The 25459-nt window shown below is 49.8% G+C and overlaps 1 protein-coding gene across 1 annotated transcript; it reads left to right on the top strand.

Annotated features, from left to right (window-relative positions):
- The first annotated feature begins 14083 nt into the window (after positions 1-14083).
- Positions 14084-20685, top strand: Cxcl14 (C-X-C motif chemokine ligand 14). The gene is made up of 4 exons (XM_036189128.1): positions 14084-14391; positions 14556-14661; positions 17935-18048; positions 20543-20685. The coding sequence occupies exons 1-4, from the start codon at positions 14328-14330 to the stop codon at positions 20556-20558; spliced, it is 300 nt and encodes a 99-aa protein (XP_036045021.1). The 5' UTR covers positions 14084-14327; the 3' UTR covers positions 20559-20685.
- The last annotated feature ends 4774 nt before the right edge of the window (positions 20686-25459 follow it).

The raw sequence follows: 25459 nt of genomic DNA, 5'->3' as shown, positions 1-25459 counted from the left end.
CAGTGTCTCTGGTCAGTGGTGTCCATCTGTACTGTGCCCCTGGCAAATAGCATCTGTTCACTGGTCATTCTGCATCCCTGGCCAGAAGTACCTGTCCACAGGTAAACTTCTAATATAGGACCCATGTCATAACTCCAAAGGTGTGCAATGGTGTTCTATTTTGCTTTCTGGTACTTTAATAAATACCATGACCAAAAGCGACTTAGTGAGGAAAGGAATTACTTAGCTTACAGGGTATAGTCCATTACTGAGAACAGCCAAGGAAGGAGCTTAAAGCAGAACCCACCTAGGAAACGCTGCTCACTACCCTGCTCCCAGGCTCATGTTCAGCTACATTTCTTATATAGCTCAGGCTCACCTGCCTAAGGATGGTACCACCCACAGTGGGCTGAACCTTCAACACCAATGAGCAATCAAGAAAATGCCCCACAGGCATGACCACAGGCAAATCTAATGGTAATGGAAGCAGTTTTTCAATTGAGGGTCCCTCTTCCCAGGTGTTTCAAGTTGATACCCAAGATCAACCACCACTAATGAGAATATGGTACCCGGTGGACTTGAACAGCACCACAGCACTGCCCATACTGCACACAGCAAGAGATGGAAGGAGGCACAGCTGGGTGAGGGAGCGAGCACTTAAAACCATGACATTGCCTAAAGATGCTAGATGCCACCTACCTTGAGGAAATGAAGCCTAAGGCAACACCCACCAAGCCGAGGCCTGGGATCCTAGACAGGAAGTTAGGAGACCGCTGTTCTAGTTCCAGTACCGTTCCTGGCTCTGAACTTTAGATTCCTTATCTTTGAAATGGGTGTAAGGATCAGGGGGCTCTAACAGCAAGACAAAGGCTTATGTAAATGCATGTGTGAATGGGTACTTCCTCCTCTAAAGACCACCAGATGAGGCTCCTGGGCACCCTCCAAGCTGTGATGCCCGAGAGAAGGAAGCATGGACTCTGCCAGCCTTTATCGTCCTCATCCTCATTCACTCATCTCTCCTGTATTGCCCCACTCAGGAGCAGTCTAACCATCAACCACGCCCACAGTCCAGATCTTCTCCATGCTAGGCACTGGGCAAATACTGTCTCATGTTCTCTCCATGGCATCCTACCTGGGGACTGAATGCTCCCATTTGACAAAGTAGGAAACTGAGGTTCAGAGTTTTGGTAACCTACGAAAATAACACAGGCCATTAGCCAGCAAAATTTGAACTGAGAACTGTGAGGTTCCAAACCCCCATAGGTCTCACCATATACCATCAACTCTGGACTGTGACAGGGCTTAGGACCCCAACCTTCCAAGTTTTCCCAAATCTTGGTTCCCTCCAAGAATCCCCAAATGAAGCCATTTCCCCCAAGGAGAAATTTTCACAGAAAACCATACCACAGTTAGAGAGCTGCCATCTCAGCAAGACTAAAAGTTGCTAGTGCTAAAACCCTGGTATCCTTAGACGCAAAGACAAAGTTGCTATGGTGCCCTCCAACTGTCCCCTTGACCTCTGAGGTGACTGTGGCTCAGAGTGTCTTTCTCGCTCTTGAAGGAGCCATTTTCCTCACCCAAGGTGGTCCCTCCAGTTAAGCATTAATTCACTCAATGCTATTTTAGCAAGTCCCTACTGTGTATGAGACACTAAGCCCTAACAATGAAACAACATGGTTCCTGTGGCACATAGCTTATGGCCCAGGGTGGTGATCAAATTCCTATAGAAATGAGCGCTGCTTGTCTGTCAGTCCACCCCTCACAAACCATCCTCCAACACGCATCCTGGAATGCCCTGGAAACTGTGTCCAGAATGGGAACTGTAGATGCTACTTAATTCAATGACATTGCTGCCCCAGGGCCATCCAAGGCCCTTTCATTTCTTTTCAACTGCACTTGCCAAAGTTTAGAAAGGCTAAGTGTCCATTGAGTGGAGTCTAAGATTGTGACATGTGGGTTATGACTGATGTTGACTCTGGGGTCACAGCACAAAGATCCAGGTGTGGCTGAGCCACACTGGTACAAGCAATAAGGATCCATTTTCACCAGTGTCTTCTGAATTTGCCCTATCAGAAGCAGAACAAGGGATGACTTTGAAAGGAAGGGCTGACTCTCTTACCAACACCCATGTCTTGGGGGGTTGTGTGTGCTGGGCTCCTGTAGCCTTCCCAATCTCCAGGCTGAGCCTCAGGAAGAGCAGCAGGGACACTATGGTTGAAAAATGTCCATTGTGAACTGCCCTGTCAGACAGCCAGAGAGAGTCCAGATCTGAAGGCCTGTGCAGACAGGCTGTTGTCTTTCCTACAAAGCCTCCGCCCTGGGAGGGAGTAGAGTAGGCCGGGCCCAGGTGGTGGGGAGGAACAGGCCAGCAGCAGCCCTGGAAATGCTCAAGCTTTACAATCCCTCAGCACATCTCTGTTCTCCACAAGCTCGGCCCTCAGCCCTCAGACATTTCAAAGCCATGAATTTAAGCAAACCAGGTGCCTTCATTTAAAAAATAAAAATCTAAAATACAAGTGATTTTGCAAGGGGGATGTGGTGTGTTCTTGGTGTCCCCAAACAGTTTTATAAGCCCAGACACCAAGTAACGACACTCAGGGACCATGCAACACTCCCCAGCACCCATAGGCTGTGGGCCAAAGTCAGGTCCTGTGGGCAGAGACAGGGTGAGAAAGGCCTCTCCTCCTTTTCCCACCCCTATCCACCTGCAGCCCTGCACCTTGCCAGAGGGAGCTGTGATGCTTTGCACAGTGATGGGAGGCAGGGAAGACAGAGGCCCATTACATGGGAAGCTCCTGTTGAGGCCTGTCTTTCCTCTGAAACTGCTTTACCCTGTAAGGTATAAGATGGTATTTTGGAATCCCCAGATGGGAACATTCCAAATGCCAACTCTTCGGGCACCTATGGAAAGCAGCCCCTGCTCTACTATGATAAAGGCAACCCTGAGAAATGTTCTACATCAAGAAAGACAATAGACTGGGTTGAAAAGATACCTGTAAAATCTTCCGTATTTACAACCCATGAGACATCCAAAACTCAAAGTACTTGAGACAAGACTGTAGCCACCACCCAGACCACTTAAAATGGGCAGCTGTGGTAAGACCCAGAGGCCATAATGTTATCTTAGTTATAGAAACCAAATTGTGGTTAGTAGATACTTCAAAACCCCAGCCCTTCTGCATGATAATGTTTGGGAAACTCCCCTGGAGCCCCAGTGGACTGAGCCCAGTGCCTCAGAGGCTCTAGTCAGCCCAGCTGCCTGACAGGGGCCGTGACACAGCTCACCTGGAGGCAGCATGCAGCTGAGAGAGGTGAGGAGTGAGCTCTCAGGGCTTCCTAAACCCATACTGCAGATTCGCACTGAGACATTTATTTCCACCCCCAAACTTAAAACCACTAAGCTGAGGTTCATACATAGTTCATAAAGCTTACATCTTACCCCAGGGTCCTGTTAAGCCTCTCTGGGCATTTAAAGTAGGAATTAAGCAGAATAAGAGATCTTGTGAAATGATACATACAAAAGAAAGATTGGTAGAGGGAGCTATGATGTCATAGTGTAATTACCAAAAGCTCCTTCATGCAGGGACAGCCTGGGCTGAGTCCTGGAGGGACAGAAGTTTCCGTGGTGCCCCTTCTTCCATGTTGCTGCACTGATTTCAGAGTGGTAGGACTGACTTGGTTTGGGGCTTTGTTACACTGTTTTGTTTTGGCTGATTTTAGCTTGTTTATTTCCTGTTTGTTGGTTTAAGTAATAAGAGATGCAATGGCGTCAATTTTCTAGAACAATTAAGTACATGCTCCTGGTACCAACATTCAAGACTCTGGCCAAGATCCCTTGTTGTCCACCGGTTCTTGCTAATCAAGCAATATCTCCCTGGTCATAAGCCACATCTAACTCCACTCTTCCATCCTGTAGGTTTCTCTCACTCACCCTCCTCTACCCATGGAGGCACCGCCTGTCCCTAAAAGTCAGTCACTACCGGCTCAGGAATGCTCTCCTGAACCTTTAACTAGAACCCACACTATCATTCCAGGCTGCTGGTCTGGGACCCCTCTCCCTGGTAACCCTCCAGTGAGCTGCTGGCTGGCTTGCAGCCTTGCAACCCAACACAATCCAATCCTATCCCAGGAAAAGAATGGCAGCCTAGTCAATTATGTTTCTTGCCCACTTCCAGTGGGTTTCTACATGCCTTCACTGCTTTTTATTCCTGTTTGGAATAAACACATTTAGTCTCTAAACATGTTTTCAAGATGTTGTGTTGTGCCTTCAAAGATGAAATCGTAGAATCTTGTGAAATGCTTGTTAGTCCAACACATGTAACCTCAGCTTCTGCCTTCCTCTCTGACCCTGAGCTTCCAGCTGAGGCATGCATGCAGACCACAGCCTGAGCCAACTTGAAGTAGAGGCTCCTGCCTTTGCAGAGGGGCTCTTGCTCAGCATCTCTCCCTCCTGCCCCGGCTCCCAGCATCCACATCTGGTTTCCCTTCAGCACAAATGTCACAATGGACAGATTTTGCACTTCGAGGATTTATGAGTCTTGCCGCCCCTCTTGCTTTTGATATGATTCCATTATGTGCTTAAAATCTAGGCTGTGCTCTTGGCTCTCAGGAGCTGTTTATGACATTTCTTTTATGGCCTTAAATTGCTTACTGTTAAGAACCTGGTCTTGTCAGAAGCAGTGAGTAGTCGGCTAGACACAAAATTGCAACATGTCTCATCAGCCTGGGAAGTTTTCTTCATCTGAGAATAGTCAAAGCTAACATTTACCTGGCAGGTAAACCCTCAAAGCAATGCCTTTGACCTATTCTCCCACCTGAGGGCCAAATGCTGGTTTCAATGCAAATTAGTCACAACCACCCCTCAGCCCAGGCCAGTCATTCCCTCTCTCCTCTAGGCTCCTGGCTGTAATGGTAGACAATCCAGGCAGAAGATCTTTAACCAAAGAGCACCAATGTCACAAATGCTTCACTCTTAATAATTTTCCATGTCTGCATTATATTTTTCAAGAAAGGGCCAAGAATTCCAAGAAAAGGAGACCAACTGTTAAGCTGTCAGCAAGATTTCTCCTGGCTCCCAACCCCCTTCTGCCAGATTTCCCTCACACAACAGCCAGAGTTCTTCCTACAGGGCTTGTGAGGAGAACCCAGCCCTTGTGCTGGGAATTCTCTGTTGGGTCCCTGATGTCAGTCAGGGCTGAAGTCCGAGCTTCACAGCAGACCACACCAACAGGGGTTATTCTCCACAGCCAGCCTCACACTGTCCCCATGACTCACACTCAACACTCACAGTGTCCCCATGTTATCCCAGGGTACCCTTCCCCTCTGAGAGCACTGCAAGGCCGTTATCAACTCTAGCATGTCTCTTGCATCCCCTGCTCCACTGCATCAGGAATGCCAACAGAACCTGCAAGAGAGTTCATAACATGCCTGTCCCTCTCCCACCCCAGCCCAGCCACACCCCAGAGATTTAAGAATCCTCTTAAAAGATGGGTGGCCCAAGCCACATTACCACCCCTTGGTATGGGATACAGGGGTACCAGTTAAAATACAGGACAATCAGTTCAATTCAAATTTCTCATAAGCAATGGATAATTTCTAACATAAGGTCTCAAGTAGCACATGGACACGCTGCCTTCTTTCTTGCTGACTCTGGCAGCTCAAGTGGATGGGAGTTCTGAAGTGCCTTGAAGGGAAAGCCCTAAGCATGGGACAGCATCAGGACCTGGAGAAGAGGGCAGGGTAGTGAGTAGTACCACTCTCCTTCTGGGAGACAGCACATTGCTGTACAGAGCAGGACTCCAGAGCCAGGCTGCTTAGATCTGAATCTCAGCCCTGGGACCTGTGCCTCAGTTTCCCTTTTTCTAAATGAGGCTAGCCACAACATGCGGATGTTCTAAAAATTAAGTAAGTTAACATTTGTATATCTTTCAGAACAGTTAGTGACACGTAAGTGCTACCCCAAGCATTAAAGGAAAAGAGCATACAGCCAAGCGAACTCCCAGCCAGGCTGGAGCTGAGGGGGTTGAATGCTGTGACATCACAGCCATGCATCATGTACCACATGACAAGGCAACAAATGCACGTCCTGTGTCGGCTCCTTTTTTGATCCTCATCACAGCTTTATTGTTTATTTATTGTTATCATCCTTTTCTTGACCACATAGCAATAAAGGCACAGGGCTGTTGAATAGGATTCTAAACCAGGAAGCTTGGCTCCACAGTTCACCAGAAGGCCATAAAAGGAAAGGCTCATTAATGCTCCCATTGTCCACTGGGCACCTGTCGGAACACAGTCCTTGACTGAAGCTGTGTGAGGAGATTTCTGAGAGCTCGTGAGAAAACTCCAATTAACAAGACGAGAGTCTTGTGACCTCTGTTCCTCCATAACACAGGCTGTTCCTGGAATGTGCCCCTCCCAGGTGGCGTGAGTTCACTTCAGATTATTCATTACAGCTGGCTGTTGCTATTTGTTTATATGTCTTTATGGAAAAACATGTTTTCACCACGAGTGGCCAGTTCTTGTGATTGTACACTTATGTGACTCTTCTTAACCCTCAGAGTATAAACTGTCTGATGCTCTGAATAAAGTTGGCTAGTGCAGGAGACTTCCGTCTGCCTCATTTTTAGGCCTTGTTCTGCCAGGTGCATGCCGCCAGCTAGAGTGGTAAGCAGGCACCTACTATGTGTCAGGCCCTGGAGTAAACAAGAAAGCCACAGAGCAACTTGTGCCATAGATTCTCTATCATGGAGGGAAAGATTCTGGCGGGTAACAGGAATAAGCAGCCAAGGACTAGAAGAGCCTGCCCTACACACAGACAGCTCGAAGGCTTTAGGTTGGGAAGCAGCTTTCAAAAAAAGGCCAAAGAGCACACGGTGTGGTTAGAGGCAGGGTAGCAGTGCAGACCCGTGAGGTCCGCTACCAGACACTGGATATTAGGAGAGGGCCGGGCAGGGCCTTCGTGCCGCCTCTCCAGTAGTACATCCACCAAGAGAAGCCCAAAGCAGGGCAAGACACACTGAGGCAGGTCTAGCCACGTGGAGTGAGTGGGCTGCGCAAAGTGGGCATAATTCGGAACACAGGGCCTGAGCCTCGAAAATGGCATGGTCCACCAAGGACTCCCCTCTCCTGCAGTATCTGCCACAAAGCCTCTCATGCCTCTCACAGGTGCCCATGAGCGGCTAAGTGGTCTCACTGAGTACAGGGCTCCTGGGTTTCTATGGTAAGATCATTCTCATAAATCCTAGGACACCCAACCTTCTGCCTCTCAGAGAAAGGCTTCCGTGTCCCTTTCTCCACCACCCCTTCACCTTGCCACCTTGTTGTAGTAACACTAAGCTGCCTTTTCTGCAGGTGTGCCCATGCAGTCACTGCAGTCAGGATTCAGACCAGCATTATTATTCTTCAGCTCTCATTAGCCACTTGATCCCTCCTAGGGCTGTGCGTGCAGACAAAACAAGGAACTCTTCCAAGGACATGTCTCTCTGGTACAGATTTACTTGTTTGTTTGTTTGTTTGTTTGTTTGTTTGTTTTTGAGACAGGGTCTCTCTATCTCTAGCTCTTCTAGAATGTGATACATACACCAGGCTGGCCTCGAACTCACAGAGATCCGCCTGCCTCTGCCTCCCAAGTGCTGGGATTAAAGGCATGCGCCACCACACCCACTTCATTACAGATTTTTTTTAAAAGCATTTTCTCAAGTGAATGAGGTGAGCTCACTGTCATCAACTGTAACCTAAGTGTCATTGACCCAAACCAAGTGCCCATTGCTAGTCCCACCACGATGCTCCCTTCAAACACTGCTCTTTAAGCTAAGTGGTCCCTTCCTGGATAGGATGCAGGTGTAAATGCCACAGTACCATGCCACTACTGGGTTTTTCTTTGGTCACTAATAAAGACATGGGCATTTGTGAATTGTTTGATAATTATTTCTCCTGAAATTATCCTTTGTTCGTTTATATGTTAAGGCCTTCACTGAAAGCATTTCTTCTGTATTAAGATAGTAGAATGTCTATTTGCTGGTAAATAATAGCAGAATAAATGCTATTCACTAACAAGTCATATTTGCTTCCAGAATCTTCCATCATGTTTGGGTGTATCCTTCAGAATGGCCCTGGTACTTGTCTGAATGTAATAACCCCTCTGCTGCCAAAGCCACCTGGCTGTCGGGAGAACCACTCCCTTCAGGTAGAAGTTCTTCAGAAAATCTAAATATTCCCAATATAAAAAAATCTGACCTTGGGGACCTCAGCCCTTTGTCTCCTCCATCTCAGAGCAAGACCCTAAGAAAGGAACCAGTACCAAAGGCCTGTGACTAGAGGAGCCCCGCAAAGGAGGTGCACCCCTCCTGGCATTCCACAGGCTGGAGACGCACTCAGAAAGAGACACACAGGCCAGCAGGCAAGGGAGGTGCCTCAGGGTGGAAGGTACTGTGTTAGTTTAATCTCTCTATTGGTGTCATTAAACACTGGCCAAAACCTACTGGTAGTGGAGAAGAAGGCTTGGTTGGGTTACACATCTGGATCATAGCCCATCAGGAAAGAAAGTCAAGGCAGTAACTCAAGGCTGGAACTGAAGCAGAGGCCCTGGAGGGGTGCTGCTTACTGACTTACTCCTCATGGCTTGCTCAGCCTGCTTTCTTATTCAACTCAGGACCACCAGCCTAGAGGTGGCACTGCCCACAGTGGGCTAGACCCTCCCACATCCATTGTTAATCAAGAAAATGCCTCACAGACTTACCTACAGGCCAGTCTGAGGGAGGCAATTCCTCAGTTGAGGTTCCCCCTTCCCAGATGACTCCAGCTGTGTCAACTTGACAAAAATTCCAACCAACACAGGTATCCGCCATCACACTCTGTTGGTGGAACCAGACAGAAGCAAGTATTCATCAGACCCACCATGTCAAGTGTCATGAGTGGCAAAGGGCTAGACATGTTTGTGGCTGAAGCATGGGATCCTGTTGTCAGCTAAACATCTAGGCAGAGGACACAGAAACAGGATCCCAGCTAACACTAATGTCCTTTTTGACCTGTATGAAAGCCTACTTCCTTCCTAGGCCTCAGTTTCCCTCTTGAAGCTTGATTCTAGGATTCCTGTGCAAACAGAGTAGAGGGACCCTCCTTCTGAGAAGAGCCATGGAGACAGCTTGGGGTAAAGAGGAGAGAATCTCCTTTTCTTCTAGTTCCTGGGGCTGGAAGGTAGCTGTGGCCAAGCCCTACCTCCCAGATGGAGTGGTGATACCTGGGTGGAGAGCTGTGACCACCAGGAAACCACCCCGTTCCTCCCCCCAGCCACTGTTTGGAAACAGTGCTAAAGAGAGAACTGGCTTTCCCCAGACCGTGGGCATGCACAAACACCTGTTCCCCTCTTCCAGTGCATGCATACACACACTCTTACATAGTCTCATGCTCTGTACAGCCTAGGTTCAGCAATGCTCTCAACGGCCCTGAGCTACTGCCTAAAGCAAGCTCCTATTTACCCAATGGATACAGAACAAGGCTGTAGTAGTTTTCTATTGTGATAAAACACCATGACCAAGACAGTTTATAAAAGGCAGGGTTTACTTGCCTTGCCGCTCCAGGGGGATAAGAGTGTGAGGTGGCAGAGATGCACCACAGCACCACCAACTGAGGACCACGTACTCGAACAGATGAGTCTATGGGGGATGTTTTCATCCAAACCACCTCAGAGGCCAGGCTGCACACAGCGTTCATCTGAGAATGCTGAGGATGGAGATGACTTAGAGACTCCCCTACAGTACACCCCCCAACAAACATGAAAGTAACAGTGTTCCGTGGTAGTACGTGATGTGCCTGAAGTAATCTCTGGCATGGGAGCAGCTGCTGCTGGGCTGCCCAATGCTTGGGTCTGAAGCGTGGACGTGGGTGCAGAAGATGGGAGGTACTGGGAAGAGGGTTGGTGAACAAAGATTCTCCAGCTGGGACCATTGCATGCCAGAGAGATACGTCAAGGCAGGGTCACAAGCATGGCCAGTAGAAGAGATGGCAAGCGCTGGCCACCGGCCATGGCGGGCACTGTGGGGCATTCACCCAAGGCTCCAGATGAGATCAGGAGCCAGGGAGGGGCTCAGAGGAGCACCCCATGGGAGACTGTCATGTGAGCATAAGTTCTGCAATGGGTAGGAGAGGTCCCTCTTCCCTATCCACCACCTTATCAGCCTTCATAGCCAGCCCAGTGGTCACTTCATCCCGAAAGCCATCCTTACTTCTGCCCAGGATCACACCACACAGCACCAGCTTCTTCTTGGTATCTACCTCTGAGGAATTTTCACACTTTTCCCACAGTTGTGATGGCGCCATCGACCCTCCCCTGGGAACAGCTGCATGGGATTGCTCATGTGAGTCCCCAGTATGTGCACAGAGCCTGGCCCACAGCAGGTGCTCAGTAAGTGTAAAAAGAAAAAAAGATGTGCAAATTCCCAGGGGAGTTTCCTCCCTGGGATGGCAACTTGACTCTATCTGGAATTCAGTGAAAAATCCAAGTCACTGGGCACACCTGTGAGGGATATTGTAGTTAATGGGAATCATTTGAGGTAGGAAAACCCACCTTAAATCCATTTGAGATCAGAAATCCCTCCTAAATCTGGGCCACACCCTCTCACAGCATCCTATACTAAGGACATGGAAGAAAGCAGCTTTTGCTTTCTGCCTGATCCTTACTGGCAAGTTCATCTGCTCTGCTGCTGAGGCATTCCTTCACTGGCCTTAGAGCCTCCTCCTTTGGGATTCTGATGTATACTGAAGACCAGCTGAGACATCCAGCCTCATGAACTGAACACCTACTGGACTCTTGGACTTTCCAATCATGGACTTTACAACAGCCGTGGTTGAATTAGCTGGACCACAGCCTGTGAACCTCTCTAACAAATCCCTGTTTAATATACATAGATGCAGCCTATCATTTGTGTTCCTGTAGAGAACCCTGACTGATCCACTCCCTCACTGAGTCCTCCTCCTCCTCCTCCTCCTCCTCCTCCTCCTCCTCCTCCTTTTTCTTTCTCTCTCTCTCTCTCTCTCTCTCTCTCTCTCTCTCTCTCTCTCTCTCTCTCCATGTCTTCACTCCTGGGTCTACCCTCCTGTGGAACTAGCAGACCAGTGTCATGCTTATGCACACGCATCAGACTGCCCTCTAAGTGACAGGCATAGGTGTTGCCCAGAGGGCAGGCAGTATTATTGTGCAAAGAATTTCCATCTTTGTGCCCACCTAATCCTGTCTCCACACCCTACTCAAAGGCCCTCCAGCTTGAACCCAGTAGAAAGTTCATACCCTGAGGCAACTTGGGGGTCAAGCTTCCTCCCTTTCCCAGCTGGGCAATGTCATGTACATAGTCAGTGGAAGAAGGGATACGCCCCCTTTTTTATGCCCCCCCCCCCCGTTTTCTATGTCCTGTCTCCAAGAGAGCTCCTACAGAAAGGATACAATGTATGCATTTTGCAAACCAAAGATGGGCATACATAGAGTGAGGTACACACCAGGAGGCAAAAGGCTGGCCAATCTGACCTCTAGTCTAGCCCAGGAAACTGAGAAACTTCGCCCCATATTTTCAGGGTCTATAAATCTCAGCTCTGAGTCCATGGGTTGGCTCAGCAGGTAAGCATTTGTTGCCAAGTCTGCTATCTCAAGTTCAATCCCTGGAACCCACAAGGTAGAAAGAGAGAACTGATTTCCATAGGTTGTCTGCTGACCTCCATATGTGGGCCATGGCACATGTGTGTCTTCATACACATACACAAATAATTAAATGTAAACAAATATAAAAATGGGCTCAGAGCCTATAATCTTTAGAGTCATCAGATCTCAATATATTATTGAGCCAATATAGTAAGTAGCACTAAATTTTCAGTAGTAAAAATACTTTACATACTTTGACAAAGTGTAGCAGTTAAGAAAATCCCTTGTAAGATTGAAGTGCATGGGTTTTTAAAGGTGTGTGGTAATTGTGTACTTACGTCTTGCAATGGGCATGTATTATGTGGTTCTGTTTCTGAGAACTGGTCTGATTTTGGAAGACGTCTCTCCAACTTCAATGGTGAGAATATTTGTCGCACAGCACCGCTGATGATGACATATGGTGGCAAACAGCCCAAGAGCCCAGGAGGGCGTGATCAACTAAATCAATCATGGCATATCTGTATAATCAGGTATTTACTATCCAAAATAATGACCAAAACCAAAAAAAAAAAAAAATCAAAACTTCTGAGAGCTTATTACTGTTGGGGACTACATTAAACCCTTGACATGAGTCAATACTCTTCTTTCTCACCATGCCCAAAGTACCTTTATCCCCATCTCACAGATGAGGAAAACTGAGGGCTAAAAAAAATCATTTGCCCAAAGTCACATGCAGGCCATCTGAAGTCAAACACAGATCTCTTAGCCACTATACTACATGGTTTCAAATGGCACCATTTTTAAAGACAGACAAAGCAAGACAGCCCCACAACAAGCAGGACATCAAACCAGACATGCAGCTGGGTCTTAGCTGTGCACATGCATTCAAACCCCAAAGATAGTGATGTTTTCATCTTGGTATAGACCTCTGGATGGATAAGACTGCCAGGCTTTCTTATTTTTATGAAATAAACCCATGCTGTTGTACATGAAGAAAAACAAATTTTAGTTTTTTAAAGTAACATGAATGGCAAAAATCATCTCACATTCCCTCTGCTGCCCCAGTGTCCAGCTGCCAGCCTGGCTTCAGGGACAAGCACAATGGTGGACATGGATGGGTTCTGCTTGCTTTTCAGGCACAGCTTCCCCTAGAGGCAACAAGCTCTCTCCAACTGGGAAGAAAGCACAGATTCAAGCACGTTCACCAGTCAGCTACCTATGGCCTCCCACCCTACTCCTGGGAGCTGCCAGCCTAACACTGCAGGAGCAAGCTCTTGCCTGGGAGCCAAGGCCAGGCCTCCATGAGCCTAAGATACACGGACCTTCCCTCTGGGTCTCTCAAAGCAGCCCTTCACCAGATGAAGGGGCCTGAAGACTGTAGAGCAGCCCCACTTGGCAGCTAGAGCCCCTGCTGGTTTAGTCACCTGCTTCCTGGCTGTAGAACCTGGGGTGGAAGGTCTCTTCCTCCCTATGCCTGTTTCTGTACTGGCCAATGAACAATTTAAGAGTACCGATTTGAAGGGAAGGTATCCTACTCAAAGTGAAACACAAAATATGTTCCTAACAATGTCCTGAAGTAACAGTGCCTGAGCACATCCTGCTGACTGCTTGGTGTGATCTTATGTACTTCTCACGGGTGACTTTGATGGGCACTATGACAACCTACAGTTTTACAGCTAGAAAAAAAGGGGGGGCTTTTAATGTAAAGTCACCTGCCAGCGAATAGTGGGGCCGGGTAGAATTTCATCCCCATCTACTGCAATGTACACAAGGTGGGATAGCCTTCATCCGGTTACCGTGGTCATAGCTACCTACTGGGCTCTACCTGGCTTTAGAGATTCTTATAATGTATGTGATGAGTACCCCGGGTTTTCCACAGCCCCTGGGCAGCCATACATGGACACCAAGCCATAGACCCCTTGTAGGAGTTGTATAGTCCCCTCCCTTCTTCACCCCCACTGCCGCACCCAGTGACCCAATGATCAAAAGCTTATACAAGCCGTGACAAGCCCCTAACTACACCTGGCCTTGAGCTGCTGGCCCAACAGAGACCCACACCCCAGGGGCAGGCCTCTGGCACTCTCCCTTGGCACCTGTTGGAAGACTCTAGGCTCTGAGCCAGACCTGGGACTGGTGGCTTGGGACAGTAAACCTGTGCGGCCTAAGATGTATCCGCAGGAAAAAGAAAACCAGCACCCTTCCGCAAGCTGTACACCCTCCTGGCCTCTTCAAGACAGGGCAGTGGCACCAATATCTGGGTGTGCAAGGGCGAGAAGGCGAGCCAAAGGGTAGCGGATGTGAGTGTATGCGTGTGCGCTGGTGGCTCCGAGTGTGTGCCTCTGTGATCGCGATGGGTCGGGAGCGGGCGGCAGGGCGGGCTGGGAGATCTCCTCCCCCCACACATTGAGAAATCTCAGTGAGTCACCGTGTGGTTCTGCATATTAATGAGCTCGCTCTCCGAGAGGGCAGGAGCGAATTTAAAAGAGGCCAGGGTGGGCGGAGGGAGGTTGTGGGGAGATCGCAGCACCCAGCGCCCAGCGCAGCGCGCAGCACCAAGGCAGACGGCAGGAGCTCCCACCGACGGGCGCAGCTGGAGTGAGCCGAGCAGGGAGGCGTGCTCAGAGCAGAGAACCGAACCGCGCGGCATCCCCCGGCCGCCGCACGCGCAGGCCAGCTCCCTTCTCGCGTCCCTGCTCCCTACCGCGCCCCTCCGACCAGCATGAGGCTCCTTGCGGCCGCGCTGCTCCTGCTGCTCCTGGCGCTGTGCGCCTCGCGCGTGGACGGTGAGTGTCGCGAGGGCCCTCTGTCGCCGACCTGTCCCCTCCTAGGGAGCCCGAGCACCACCTAAGTGTCCCGGAACCCCGGGGATCCCGGGCGGGCACCTTGGGCGGTCGCTGAGCCCGAGACCCCTCTGGCGACTGAGCAGCCTGGCCGTGCTCTCCCGCAGGGTCCAAGTGTAAGTGTTCCCGGAAGGGGCCCAAGATCCGCTACAGCGACGTGAAGAAGCTGGAAATGAAGCCAAAGTACCCACACTGCGAGGAGAAGATGGTTATGTGAGTTCTGAGGGGGCATGTCCCGTGGCCCGGCACAACCTGGGGCTGGATCGGGCTGATACGCCTTTCTGCTTTAGCCAAGGTGCTGGGAGCAGTTTATAATCGTCTGGCAAGTCCTCGGGACATTGCCTGACAGTCTGCAAAGGGGGTCTCTGGCCGGTGCCTCTGAGCCTGTCCTTGTTAGGATTCAAACGGGCAGGCTGGGGTGTTGCTGTGGGCTGGTGGCTCTGGGTCGCCCACTGAGAACATCTACACCAGATCCATTCTGGACACACACCCAGGGCTGCCTTCCTCTTACTGAAGAGAGAAGTCACAGACCCTTGTCTTTAGTCGCAACTTTCCTTCCAGAGCCGCTTTTCAGTCAGGGTTTTGGCCACAGAGGTGGACAGTTTGGGCTCCCGGGGTTTTCATTGTGAGAACGCCCCTGTCTCTTCCTCCGGCAGCCGGCAGCCGGGCTCCTTGTGGGTCCCTGAGTGTGGACAGTGTTGGAGAACGCGTTCTGCTGGGGTTAATGTGCCATGCCGCCGCCGCCGCCGCCGCCGCAGCTGCTTGGTGGGGATGTGGGCAAAGTCTTCTTCGAAACTGGGGCAGAGAGAGAACACTGAGTTTCCTTGCGCCTCAGCCTTCCCAATTAACCACTTGAAGCCAGCGCCCGTTTCCCCTCAATACACTCTTGGCCAGGAAGGCAGCCCTTGGCAAAACAGCTCCCAAATATTTGCCATGGACCATTGGCCCCTCTTCCCCTCCCCCAGAAGCAGGACACACTTCATTCTCAGCCTGGACAGGCGCTTTCCACCGGCTGCCCTTGCCGGCCCAGAGCTTCGGGCAGTCTGTGAAGGAAGGGCACACCCCCACCGGGCACCTCAAACCTCCACCAGGCAAGTTGGGAATTCAGAAAGCCACGGGGCCTGAGCTGACCCGAGTCATGAGCTTCCAAATTAACCTCCTTATACCGCCCCTTGTCTTGCAGGTCAGATAAAGGAAAACTACCCTTTTAGGTGTGGGCAGGCTCAGGGTTCCAAGAGCTGTGGCAGGCAACACAGCACCTCAGAATGTCTAGTTTAGGGGTTCAAAAATGTTAGAGAAGATTTCGAGTTGTCTCTCAGACCTCCAGGAATAAAATAGTGCAGGGTGCATCAGCAACTCAAAGGGACGTTCTCTGCCCTAGACAGGCGTGTTCTCTCCTTGACTAAACTCTGGGTAAAGTGGGAAACTGCAGCCAAGCAGTCCATGGGAAGGCATCATGCAGCCTTGGGAAAACTTGCAGGGCCCTCATGAGACCAGTACCTCTCCTAGGCCTCCCTCTCCACCCCATCCTTGACAGCCCCAAGACTCTTGTCCCTTCAATCGGGCAGAGGACCACACCTTTTGCCAAAACAGGTTTTCAGCCGCAAAAGCTGAAGGAGAGTTCTCTAGTTCCCTGAGTCAGCCAGAGACCTCTACTGGGGGTGTGGGTCGGGGGAGTCAGGATATGGGAAAGCCTGGATGCCTTTTTAAAAAAAAAATATGTATTTGTTACTGGAGAGGGAGTTGGGGCCATGGCACATTGTGGGGATCAGAGGACAACATGCAGGAGGTTCACCCCTTCCACCAGGTGTGTCCCAGGAACCAAACACAGCTCCAGGCTAGGCGGCAGGGGCACTCACTCACTTACTGAGCCATCTTGCCAGCTCAAGTCCATGTTCTTGAAGAGCAATTTATGTCATATGCCCATGGAATTCTCATCCAAACCATTGGCACCCCCAGAGCTGCTGTGACCCAGAATTTCTGATAGTTATTGGGCCTTGAATCCCAGACTCTGTATCCTGCAGCTGATTTGCATAACCCCAGGATTCTGAGCAGTTCTGGTAGGGGGGTGGGGAGTGGGATGAATTCTTTCGTGCCCTCCCTGACTTTCAGAAGTGGGATGCCCAGTCTGCACTCTGGCCTATGGAGAAAGGGCTTTTTTACTGGAGTTGGCCACTGGGGCAACAGCAACATTGTGGGTGTGGAGGAAATACAGGAGGTAATTCTGCAGGATGCCAGAGGAGTAGAGGGAGGGCCCCATGCTTGGAGCCTGCAAGGATCCACCTGTCTCCAGCAAAGCGTGATCCAATTACCTGGCATTATCAAATGTCCATCCCTGGTCTTGGATGAGAGAGAACAGGCTCCTGGAGCAGCATCTTGTCCTCACTCTGCTGTCCCTAGATTGGAAGATTGCATTCACAGCAACCCTGCCCCCTTCTAGAATTTGACCTATAAGTCCTGACTCTTCACCTTAGGGACCAGGTAGGGAACAAGTTGACTTCCCTACCCATCTGTGACCCCTTAGGAAGTCAGGTCTCCACTTTACATGTTCCAAGTGGACCCTCATTCTTGGCCATAGTACATCTCCCCCTCCCAGAAGTTCCCTGTAACTGCCACCATCCCCCTGGTCATCTTGGCTGAGAGAGGTACCTCAGACCATCCAGGACTGAGCTCACACATGAAGCTTGTCTTCCTCCTGGCTGCCTTGTCTTTCCTGACTAATTAGTAATGACAGTGGTCACTGGACGCCTACCAGGGGCTGAGCACTGTGCATAGGTTATACCTTTAGCTCCTTCTATAACCCTGTGAGGTAGGTCCTTCTACTGTGTCTGTTAAGCAGTCAGCAGTTTATGGGGATTCAGACTCAGCTGACTGTCTCAGTACCTGACCCTGCTTCTCCCCTGCACAGCTAGGCCTTCGTGGAGTTGGAGTTTTGGCTGAGAGAGGCCCAAAGAAGGAAGGTCTTTTTTTTCTTCCCCCAAATGAGATAACTGCAACCTCACACTCAAGCATAAAACTGGGCTAACAGGCCAACAAGGCCCTTGCTCCAGGATCAGCAAATGCCCAGCTCAGGGACAACTGTGGAGGGTTCAGGTGCTGGGTTAAGGGCCAGAGACTATGACATATACAGGGTATGTCTCAGCACCTTGATAGAGTTCCTCAAATCCAAGGATGGTACTTAGCATGAGCACCTTCTAGCAGTGGTTCTGTCTACCTCTGGACCTCTGGAAGAACCCCTGGTCATTGCTCCCCAAGGGAACCTATGCTGGGAATCACAGATCACTGGGTGCTGACGGGGTAGGAATTCCCAAGGGAAAAGCAAAACTCACTCCATATAGGCTAACGCCATCTTGGAAGCTGAGACACAAAACACAAAAAGGCTGACCTGGGGTTGAGCACTTGAGACTTGAGGGAGGGATCAAGCCTCTCAGCCCTGCAGACTGTTATTTAGACATTTAAACCTGTGCCCATTCGGCTCTGTTTCAGCATCACCACCAAGAGTATGTCCCGGTACCGGGGCCAGGAGCACTGTCTGCATCCTAAGCTGCAGAGCACCAAACGCTTCATCAAATGGTACAATGCCTGGAACGAGAAGCGCAGGTACAACATCTCTTCTGGCCTCCCCACCCCCTCCTGCCCACCCCACCCATCCCCCACCCACCCAGAGGGCTTGGCTATTGGCTGTGGCTTTCAGGGCAGGAAGGGACCCACACACCATATCATCTACTAACCTCATCTCATGTGAGACACCCACAAAAGTAGACACTCTGACACTGTTTCCACCCACCACTGATGGGGAACCTACCACCTAACCAAGAAGGCTGCTGCTCTCTGGACAGCTGTGAGCACTGCAGGTGTATCCTTTTGTGAACTAAAATCTGCCTCATTCAAACTTTCCTAGTCTAGTCCTTTGTGAACATTTTTATCTAGACTTGTTTTTAATCTTGTGTGTACCAGTATTAAGCCTACATGTATGTTTATGTCCCCCCTACATGACTACATGCCCAAGGACTCCAAAACAGACTCATCAGATCCCCTGACGCTGTAGTTACAGATGGCTGTGAGCCTCCATGTGGGTGTCAGGTCCTCTGCAAGGACCAATGCTTTTAACTGTTGAGCCGTCCCTTCAGCTGGGTGAGCACCAAGGTGCCCAATGCCCTGTTCTTCCCCAACACCTTCTCAGGCTGGTTTCTGGAAGCTGCTTGAGTTCAGCCCCTTCCAATCAGAGCCACTTTACCCAAAGGAGCAGCAATTAAAACGATCAGCGCCTTGGGTCAAACACCTCTGCTAGTTGGGCAGTTTCTCCATCAGAAGGGGGCTTCTTAGTTCTAATTTCCAGGTCTGGCCTTGGAAGGAGAGGCTACTTCCCAGCTCCTTTGTACCGTGTGATAATGAGCCTGTCCTGGGGTAGGCCACTGCTCAAACACCCAAGACTTGTTCTCTTATACCTTTATCTGCAAAGCAAAGCTGGGGAAGGACAAACATTTGGGTGACTTCCAAGGACCCCAGCACCTTGCCCTAAGGCGGGGGAACCACACGGGGACAGAGTGTGACTTTCACAGCATCTGGAAAAGTCAGGGCAAGAAGCCAGGACCCTGTGGGGTGTTCGGGTCCTGGGTGCTCCCCCAGCCCCAGCCTTGTGACCAGCTCTCTCAGAGCTGACACCCCTGTTCAGCTTCTGCACCTGAATCCTTTCTTGCTCCCTCCAAAACTGCCTCATCTGCAGCTGCCTGAAATAGAAAGTGGTGAGGTGAGCGACTGTTCCCTACATATCTGATGGGAGTGAAGCCCTCTTTCTGGCCAGAGCATGCAGTTCACATGGCGAAAGCAGAGCCTGCCTCACCCCCCACCCACCCCCACCACCTCCCAGGCCTGTGTCATCAAAAGCCAAATGGCTGCAGGGTTCGCTTCTGGAGGGTTGGGAAGTCTTGCCCAGACTGGAGACATCAGACCTCCCCCACACCGTGTTTCTTCCTCCATCTGGGCCATGTCTTTGAAGAGGAGGCACCTGTGGGGATCCTGCACCCCCCACCCCATGTTTCACTTTTTTAAATTGCTCTCATGAAGGCTATAAGAGCTCTCTGCTACTAGGCCTCTGATAGTTACTACATCAAGAGTCTAGCCCTTTGGGGGGTTGGGGGAGGTGCAGGCGCTATTTGCTTGTTTGTATATTTGTTTGTTAAGACAAGGTCTCACATAGCCCAAGCTAGTATCGACTCAATCTCAAAGCAAAGGATGACTTTGAACCATGAATCCTAATCCCACCACTGCCCAAGTGTCGGGATTATGTGATTACAGGCCTATGAGTTCTGGATTCATCCATTTCTTGGGACACTGAGGCCTCCCCGAATAGGAAACTGCCATGCCTGCCCTTTCCCTTTCTACCCTTCCCTGGTAAAGGATTAAAAATGACTTAGTGAATATAGATGGAGATAAAAGAACTGCTCAAAGTCAGAGGGAGAGCAAACATACATGCTCATTAGCTCAGGATGGAGGAAAGAGAAGGATGTGTGGCAGGGCCAGGCCCCTGGTCCAGGGCACCAATGAGTGAGCTCAGAGCCCCTTAGAGACTAGAATCTCTGACTTTCATGAGGCAGCTATATTGAACATTTCATTGCATTTCTATATTATTTATATATATGTCTGTCTACCTGGCTGTCTGTTTGCCTTGTGAGTACAGTTCCTGAGATGGCCAGAAGAGGGCCATGGATCTCCTGGAGCTGGAGTTACAGGTTTTTGCAAACTATCTGATATGGGTGCAGGAAACTTGGGTCCTCTGAGCAGTGACAGATCTTGGATGCCATGTCTCCAATCTCCAGGCAGTTTATTTCAATGCATAATTAGGGAATCTTACTTGGAAATCAGCATCAAGGAAAAAGGAGCAGTGAGCTGAGTGGGCAGTACAGCCCAGAGCTAGGATTTCAGGTGTGAGGGAGCACACCCATCCTGTGTGAACGTATGCGTTGGCTTCAATCCCATCCTCAGAGCCACCACCCCTCTCCAGGCCCCAGGCCTGGAAGGGGGTCCACAGATGAAGCCACTAAGCAGCAGCACTGCATCCTGAGCCACTGACAACTATGTCCTTTCTTCCCAGAGTCTACGAAGAGTAGGGGACCAATCTCGGGAAGAAAACACCAGGCCAGTTGAGAGACTTCAGCAGAGGACTTCGCAGATTTAAATAAAAGCCCTTTCTTTCTCACAAGCATACGACAAATTATATATTGCTATGAAGCTCTTCTTACCAGGGTCAGTTTTTACATTTTATAGCTGTGTGTGAAAGGCTTCCAGATGTGAGACCCAGCTCTCCTGCACTCCAGACTTCATTTCCAGTGGCTTTTTGCCGAAAACGGGGTGGGGGTGGGACAACTCAAGCCTTTCCTTTTTAAAATAAGGGGTTTTGTATTTGTCCATATGTCACTACACATCTGAGCTTTATAAGCGTCTGGAAGGAACAATGAGCTTGGTTGAGGCATTCCATTGCACCATTGCTCTGGTCCAGGCTTGCAAAGCTTCCGCTCAGAGGTCCTGGCGCCTCGGCACAGCTGCCATGGGCTCTCCTGGGCTTATGACTGGTCAGGGTTTCAGTGGGGCTCCACAGTGGCCCCTGTTGCAGGGCAATGGGAGCAGGTCCTTCAACATCTGTACCTCGAGAAACTCAGTCTAGTTACCAGGATAAGCTTCTTCCCTGCCCCCAGCCCAGTTCACAGCCAGGCAAGGGATCCTTAGAGGAGCTGGGTCTTCCTTCAACCTGAGGGTTTCTGAAAAGTTCGCTGCTTTGGTAGATGATGCTTCCAAAGCCTGGGAAGTTCCAAGCACTGTGGGAAACAACCTAAGGAGGAAGATTCAGGAATAAATGCATAACACACAGCTGGATTGACACATCCTATGGGCAAGGGGAAACTTTCAAAGCTTTGTTTCTTCCCCTCATCCCAATAGAAAGCACACTCCCCTCAAGGCAGATGCAAACAGCAGCACAGTCCTCTTTGGAAGTTCAGATGATCCTGAACCCACTCCTGTGTACATACCACCCTCAGTGTGCCCTACCGCACACTGCCCTTCCATAGAGGCCGCACTGTACGGCTGTTTCTCTGCTCTGTAAATGCTGAGAGCCACAAGCTGCATGCAGGTTTCATGTTCTTTCTAAGATGAAAAAGAAAGTAATAAAATATATTTGAAGTTACCAAAATTCTAGACTCCTGGGCTCTTTTCTCTCTAATTAAGCCAGAGAACAATAAAATGTTTGCCTCGTCCTAAATAAATGGGCACAAATGTGTGGGAGAGAAAATCAGTGTCTCACAGATACCTGTCAACAGACTCTGTGGAAGGTATGGGGCTGTTGCTGTTTCTAGAAGCCAGGCGGCCAAGCCTGGAGGCTAATGCTCCCCACATCCCACTGCAGCAGCTTGGTGGAAGCAGGCAGGTGGAGGTTGGCAGGACTGGGGGTCCCAAAGAAGAAGCTGTTCAAGATGCCTTGGGGCCCTCAACTCTGAGAGGGTCTGCTTCTGCTTCTGGAAGACACCTGTAACTGCAGAGCACACCTGATGGCATCTCTGGGAACTGGGTGTTGGAAGCGAACCACTGGAAGGACCCTAGGGTTGATGACCTGTGTCTTACTGAGTGTAGTTAAGTCAGTCAGCCCCATCTGTCCTCCAGTCTTGCTGTCCAAGGCGAGAAGTCTCTAGACTAGGAACCTGGAACCACATCCCTTCACTTCCATAGATAGTTTCCTGACATTGGCTCTGCTCACATTTACAAGGACACACAGCAAGTGCCTTCTGCTGGTGTGAATCACAGGATGATGCTGTGGCCCTCTCTGTCACAGCCAGGCTTCCTCTGGGTAGCTCCAAGCTGCCTCTCATGAGCTACTGAGCACACTGAGGACTACATTCGAGGGTACCCAGGGCCCTTACTACCACACTATCCAGTAGCTAGATGGCCATCTTTCTGCTGAGGGCTGGGAACCATGAATCTGCCACCCCACCTTTTCCTTTCCCTCATTAGAGACGAAAGTGGCATAGAAACCCTAACCTGAAGCTGGAGACCAATAGATGTTACAGAATAGGGGAGCCCCCATCGATAGTCACATGCTAGAGCAGGGGACAGCAGAAGACAGGCTCCACCTCCCAGGGGCCCCAAAGCCTGCTTGGTCCTGGTGTAGTACCAACAGGGCCTCCCAAGCAAGGACCCTGTCTGTATAAAGCAGTCTAGAGAAAGAGCTCTGCTTCATTCCAGCAGACCTTCTTCACTATAGCTGACAGCATGGGGTGCTGGACACTCAGGTTCCAAGTTCTAGACCTTCCACACACTCTACACACCACATATTTTCTCACACTTGATCCACCAAAGGGCCTGTCCTGCTCATCTAGACTCCCATTGGAACGGGCTAAAGGGTTTACTCCCTGTTCAAAAGAACCTTTATGTAAGAATAATTAACTTGCTGCGTGTTTTAAATAGGGTGTTTTGAATGTTTTCATCATGAGGAAATAGTTCATGTTTGGGGTAATGGATATGATAATTACCCCGTCTGATTAGTATGCATGGTACCCATGTATGGAAATATCACACTGTACCACATGAATATGTACAACTCATTTCTGTCAATTGAAAAAGCGTTTGAGTGATGAAAAATGGCAAGTTTCAAGCTGGTACCAGCTGAACATTCAACCCAGCATGGGTCCTTCCTAGACAGGCCCAGGGCAACTCGTGTGTTGCAAACCCAAGTGGCAGATTGTCTCCAGTATCAACCTCAATACCTAGCTGGATGGTTCACTGGCCTCGAATTACTACAGGATTTGCTCTGTAATGTGGCCATTTTGAATGTCTAATGAAATGTGTTCTCAGAGGTCATCTTTGTTTAAAACCTCCCCAAATCTGTGAAGGTACAAGGCACGATGTTCGCTCCTCACCCACAAGCACTCTCTGCCACCATGAAGTCCTGAGGCTAAGGACAATCCTGAGCCTGTATAGACTAAGTCTTTCCTCTGCAGACAAGCCTGAAGTTAAGTTTAACTTATGTACCGGGTACAATTAAAAGACCAAACACACCTCACTGTACATTACCAACTTCGGCATGGCGTCATTTCTTCACTGTGGTGTCTAAAACTGGGGTGTGGAGCTCAGTAGGAGAGCTCCTGTTGGCACATGTGAGGCCCTGGGTTTGATTTCAACAACTTGAGTCAACCTAAAACTCACCTGTCATAGTTAGCTTCCGCTGCTAACTCAAACCTCGCACCTCCTGGGAGGAGGGAACCACACTGTAGAGCTGCCTTATGGGACTGCCCTGTGGCCATGCCAAAGAGGCATTTTCTTAATTGCTGGTCAATGTAGGGCGTCCAGCCCCCTGTCAGAGGTGCCATCCCTAGGCAGGTAGGCCTAGGTTGTATATGGAAGGGAATCAATCGACAAGCTATGGGCATGAGCCCCTGTGCCTCCATGGCTTCAGTGTCCTGCCTCCAGGTGTCGGCCCTCGCTTCCCTCAATGATGACCTCTAACCTGTGAGGTAAAATCGTTGCTTCGCTCCCTGAGTTGCTTTGGGGCATGGTATTTACCATAGCATTAGAGACTCAACCCAGGACATCTCCTCTTTCACTTAACAAAGCACTTTCAGCTTCTCCTTGGTGTATCAGTCATCAGCACTGTGCACTGCGGGGTCATTACCAAGTAAAGCAAGGGGCACTCACACAACACTGCAAGGGCTGGTCTGATAACCAAAACAGTGACTGATAATGGAAGGGCAGAGCATACAGCATGGAAACACTGGACAAAAGGGTCATCGTGTCCCTGAAGGACAGAGCAGAAAGCTGCAAGATTTCATTTTGATATTAAAATGGCTACCAGCTAAGATAGTGTTTATTTCTGGAATCTTCCACCTAATATTTTGGGGCCATGATTGACTACAGTTAACAAAACATCCAGCACTTGAAAGCACCGAAGGTGAAACCGTGGTGAGGAGACTGCTGTTCTCAAACTCCACTGGCCAGCTGCTGGCATTCTGGCTTCAAGACCCTTTCCAGGAGCACTGAGCTGCTGCTGTGTGCAGGACTCTGCCCTGAGCCCCCCCTGCCCCCCCCATGGGGGATTAACTGCCATGAGCTGCTGGGGACAGGGAACTCTCATAGTGAGATCCAGGAGCTTGAAAGTGAAAATGAGAGGCCAGCCAGTGTCCTTCCTGGGGACTGCAGTTGATGTAGATCCAAACTGAACTTGACAAAGAAAGAGGAGATGGAAAGGTGTTGGGGGGAGGGGCGGGGGAGGGGTTGGGAGAGTTTTCAGAGCTAGGACCCCGGATCCTGAGATGACATCCAAATTCCTCTTAACCCCGGACCTCTCCACCACCATGGGCAGACAGACAGGTGGCAGCTTTTAGGAGTTGCCCAGGCTCCTGTCACTTCTGGCGAGTATGACAGTGTGAAATTCACATCCCCGATGAGGAATCTTCCCAACATTCTCCCATGAGTTCAGGCCATCCTACCTGCATGCACTAACATTCCCACACATTCCTCACGTGTTCCTCACACGGGGCACCGGAATATGTGGATTAAGTGAATTAGTGATTGATTCTGAGTCACAATATGCATTCGTGTGGAATTAAGGAGAGAAATAAAAACACACCCCCGCCCCTGAAATCATCTAAGCGAGTCGAGGTTTGAAATCTCTCCTTCATGCTTCTGTCCATGTGTCTCCCTCCCTGACACAGGTCTTTGCTCTGTTTCTATTGAACAGCACAGACATATCACATGGGGATAGATGTGGGACGCTTTACAGAAGTATTTAACAGAATTTTACTACGGACTAAGTCACTGACCCCCAATTGATCTAGAGAACAAAGGGTACCACAAACATCATTGTTTATCAACCTGTATCCGTAACTGGTTGCTCCCAACTTCTGGATTTGCTGCTTTCAGCAATGATACACGTGCATTGTCTGTGTCGGGGACATGGAAGAGTACATCACTTAAGATGGCAGTATGCACTAGTTTGAGTTGCAAATCCAAGGCTGTTTGGTTACAT

This window comes from Onychomys torridus, chromosome 5 (genome assembly GCF_903995425.1).
Source record: "Onychomys torridus chromosome 5, mOncTor1.1, whole genome shotgun sequence".
Classification (NCBI taxonomy): domain Eukaryota; kingdom Metazoa; phylum Chordata; class Mammalia; order Rodentia; family Cricetidae; genus Onychomys; species Onychomys torridus.
This window is presented reverse-complemented; position numbering and strand designations above follow the sequence as displayed.

What these genes read in the sequence shown, in the direction of transcription:
- Cxcl14 (XM_036189128.1), top strand. Translation starts at nt 14,328, where the DNA reads ATGAGGCTCCTTGCGGCCGCGCTGCTCCTGCTGCTCCTGGCGCTGTGC. An exon ending in GTGCGCCTCGCGCGTGGACG is followed by an intron (nt 14,392 to 14,555) that starts GTGAGTGTCGCG and finishes GCTCTCCCGCAG; the next exon opens with GGTCCAAGTGTAAGTGTTCC. An exon ending in TGCGAGGAGAAGATGGTTAT is followed by an intron (nt 14,662 to 17,934) that starts GTGAGTTCTGAG and finishes GCTCTGTTTCAG; the next exon opens with CATCACCACCAAGAGTATGT.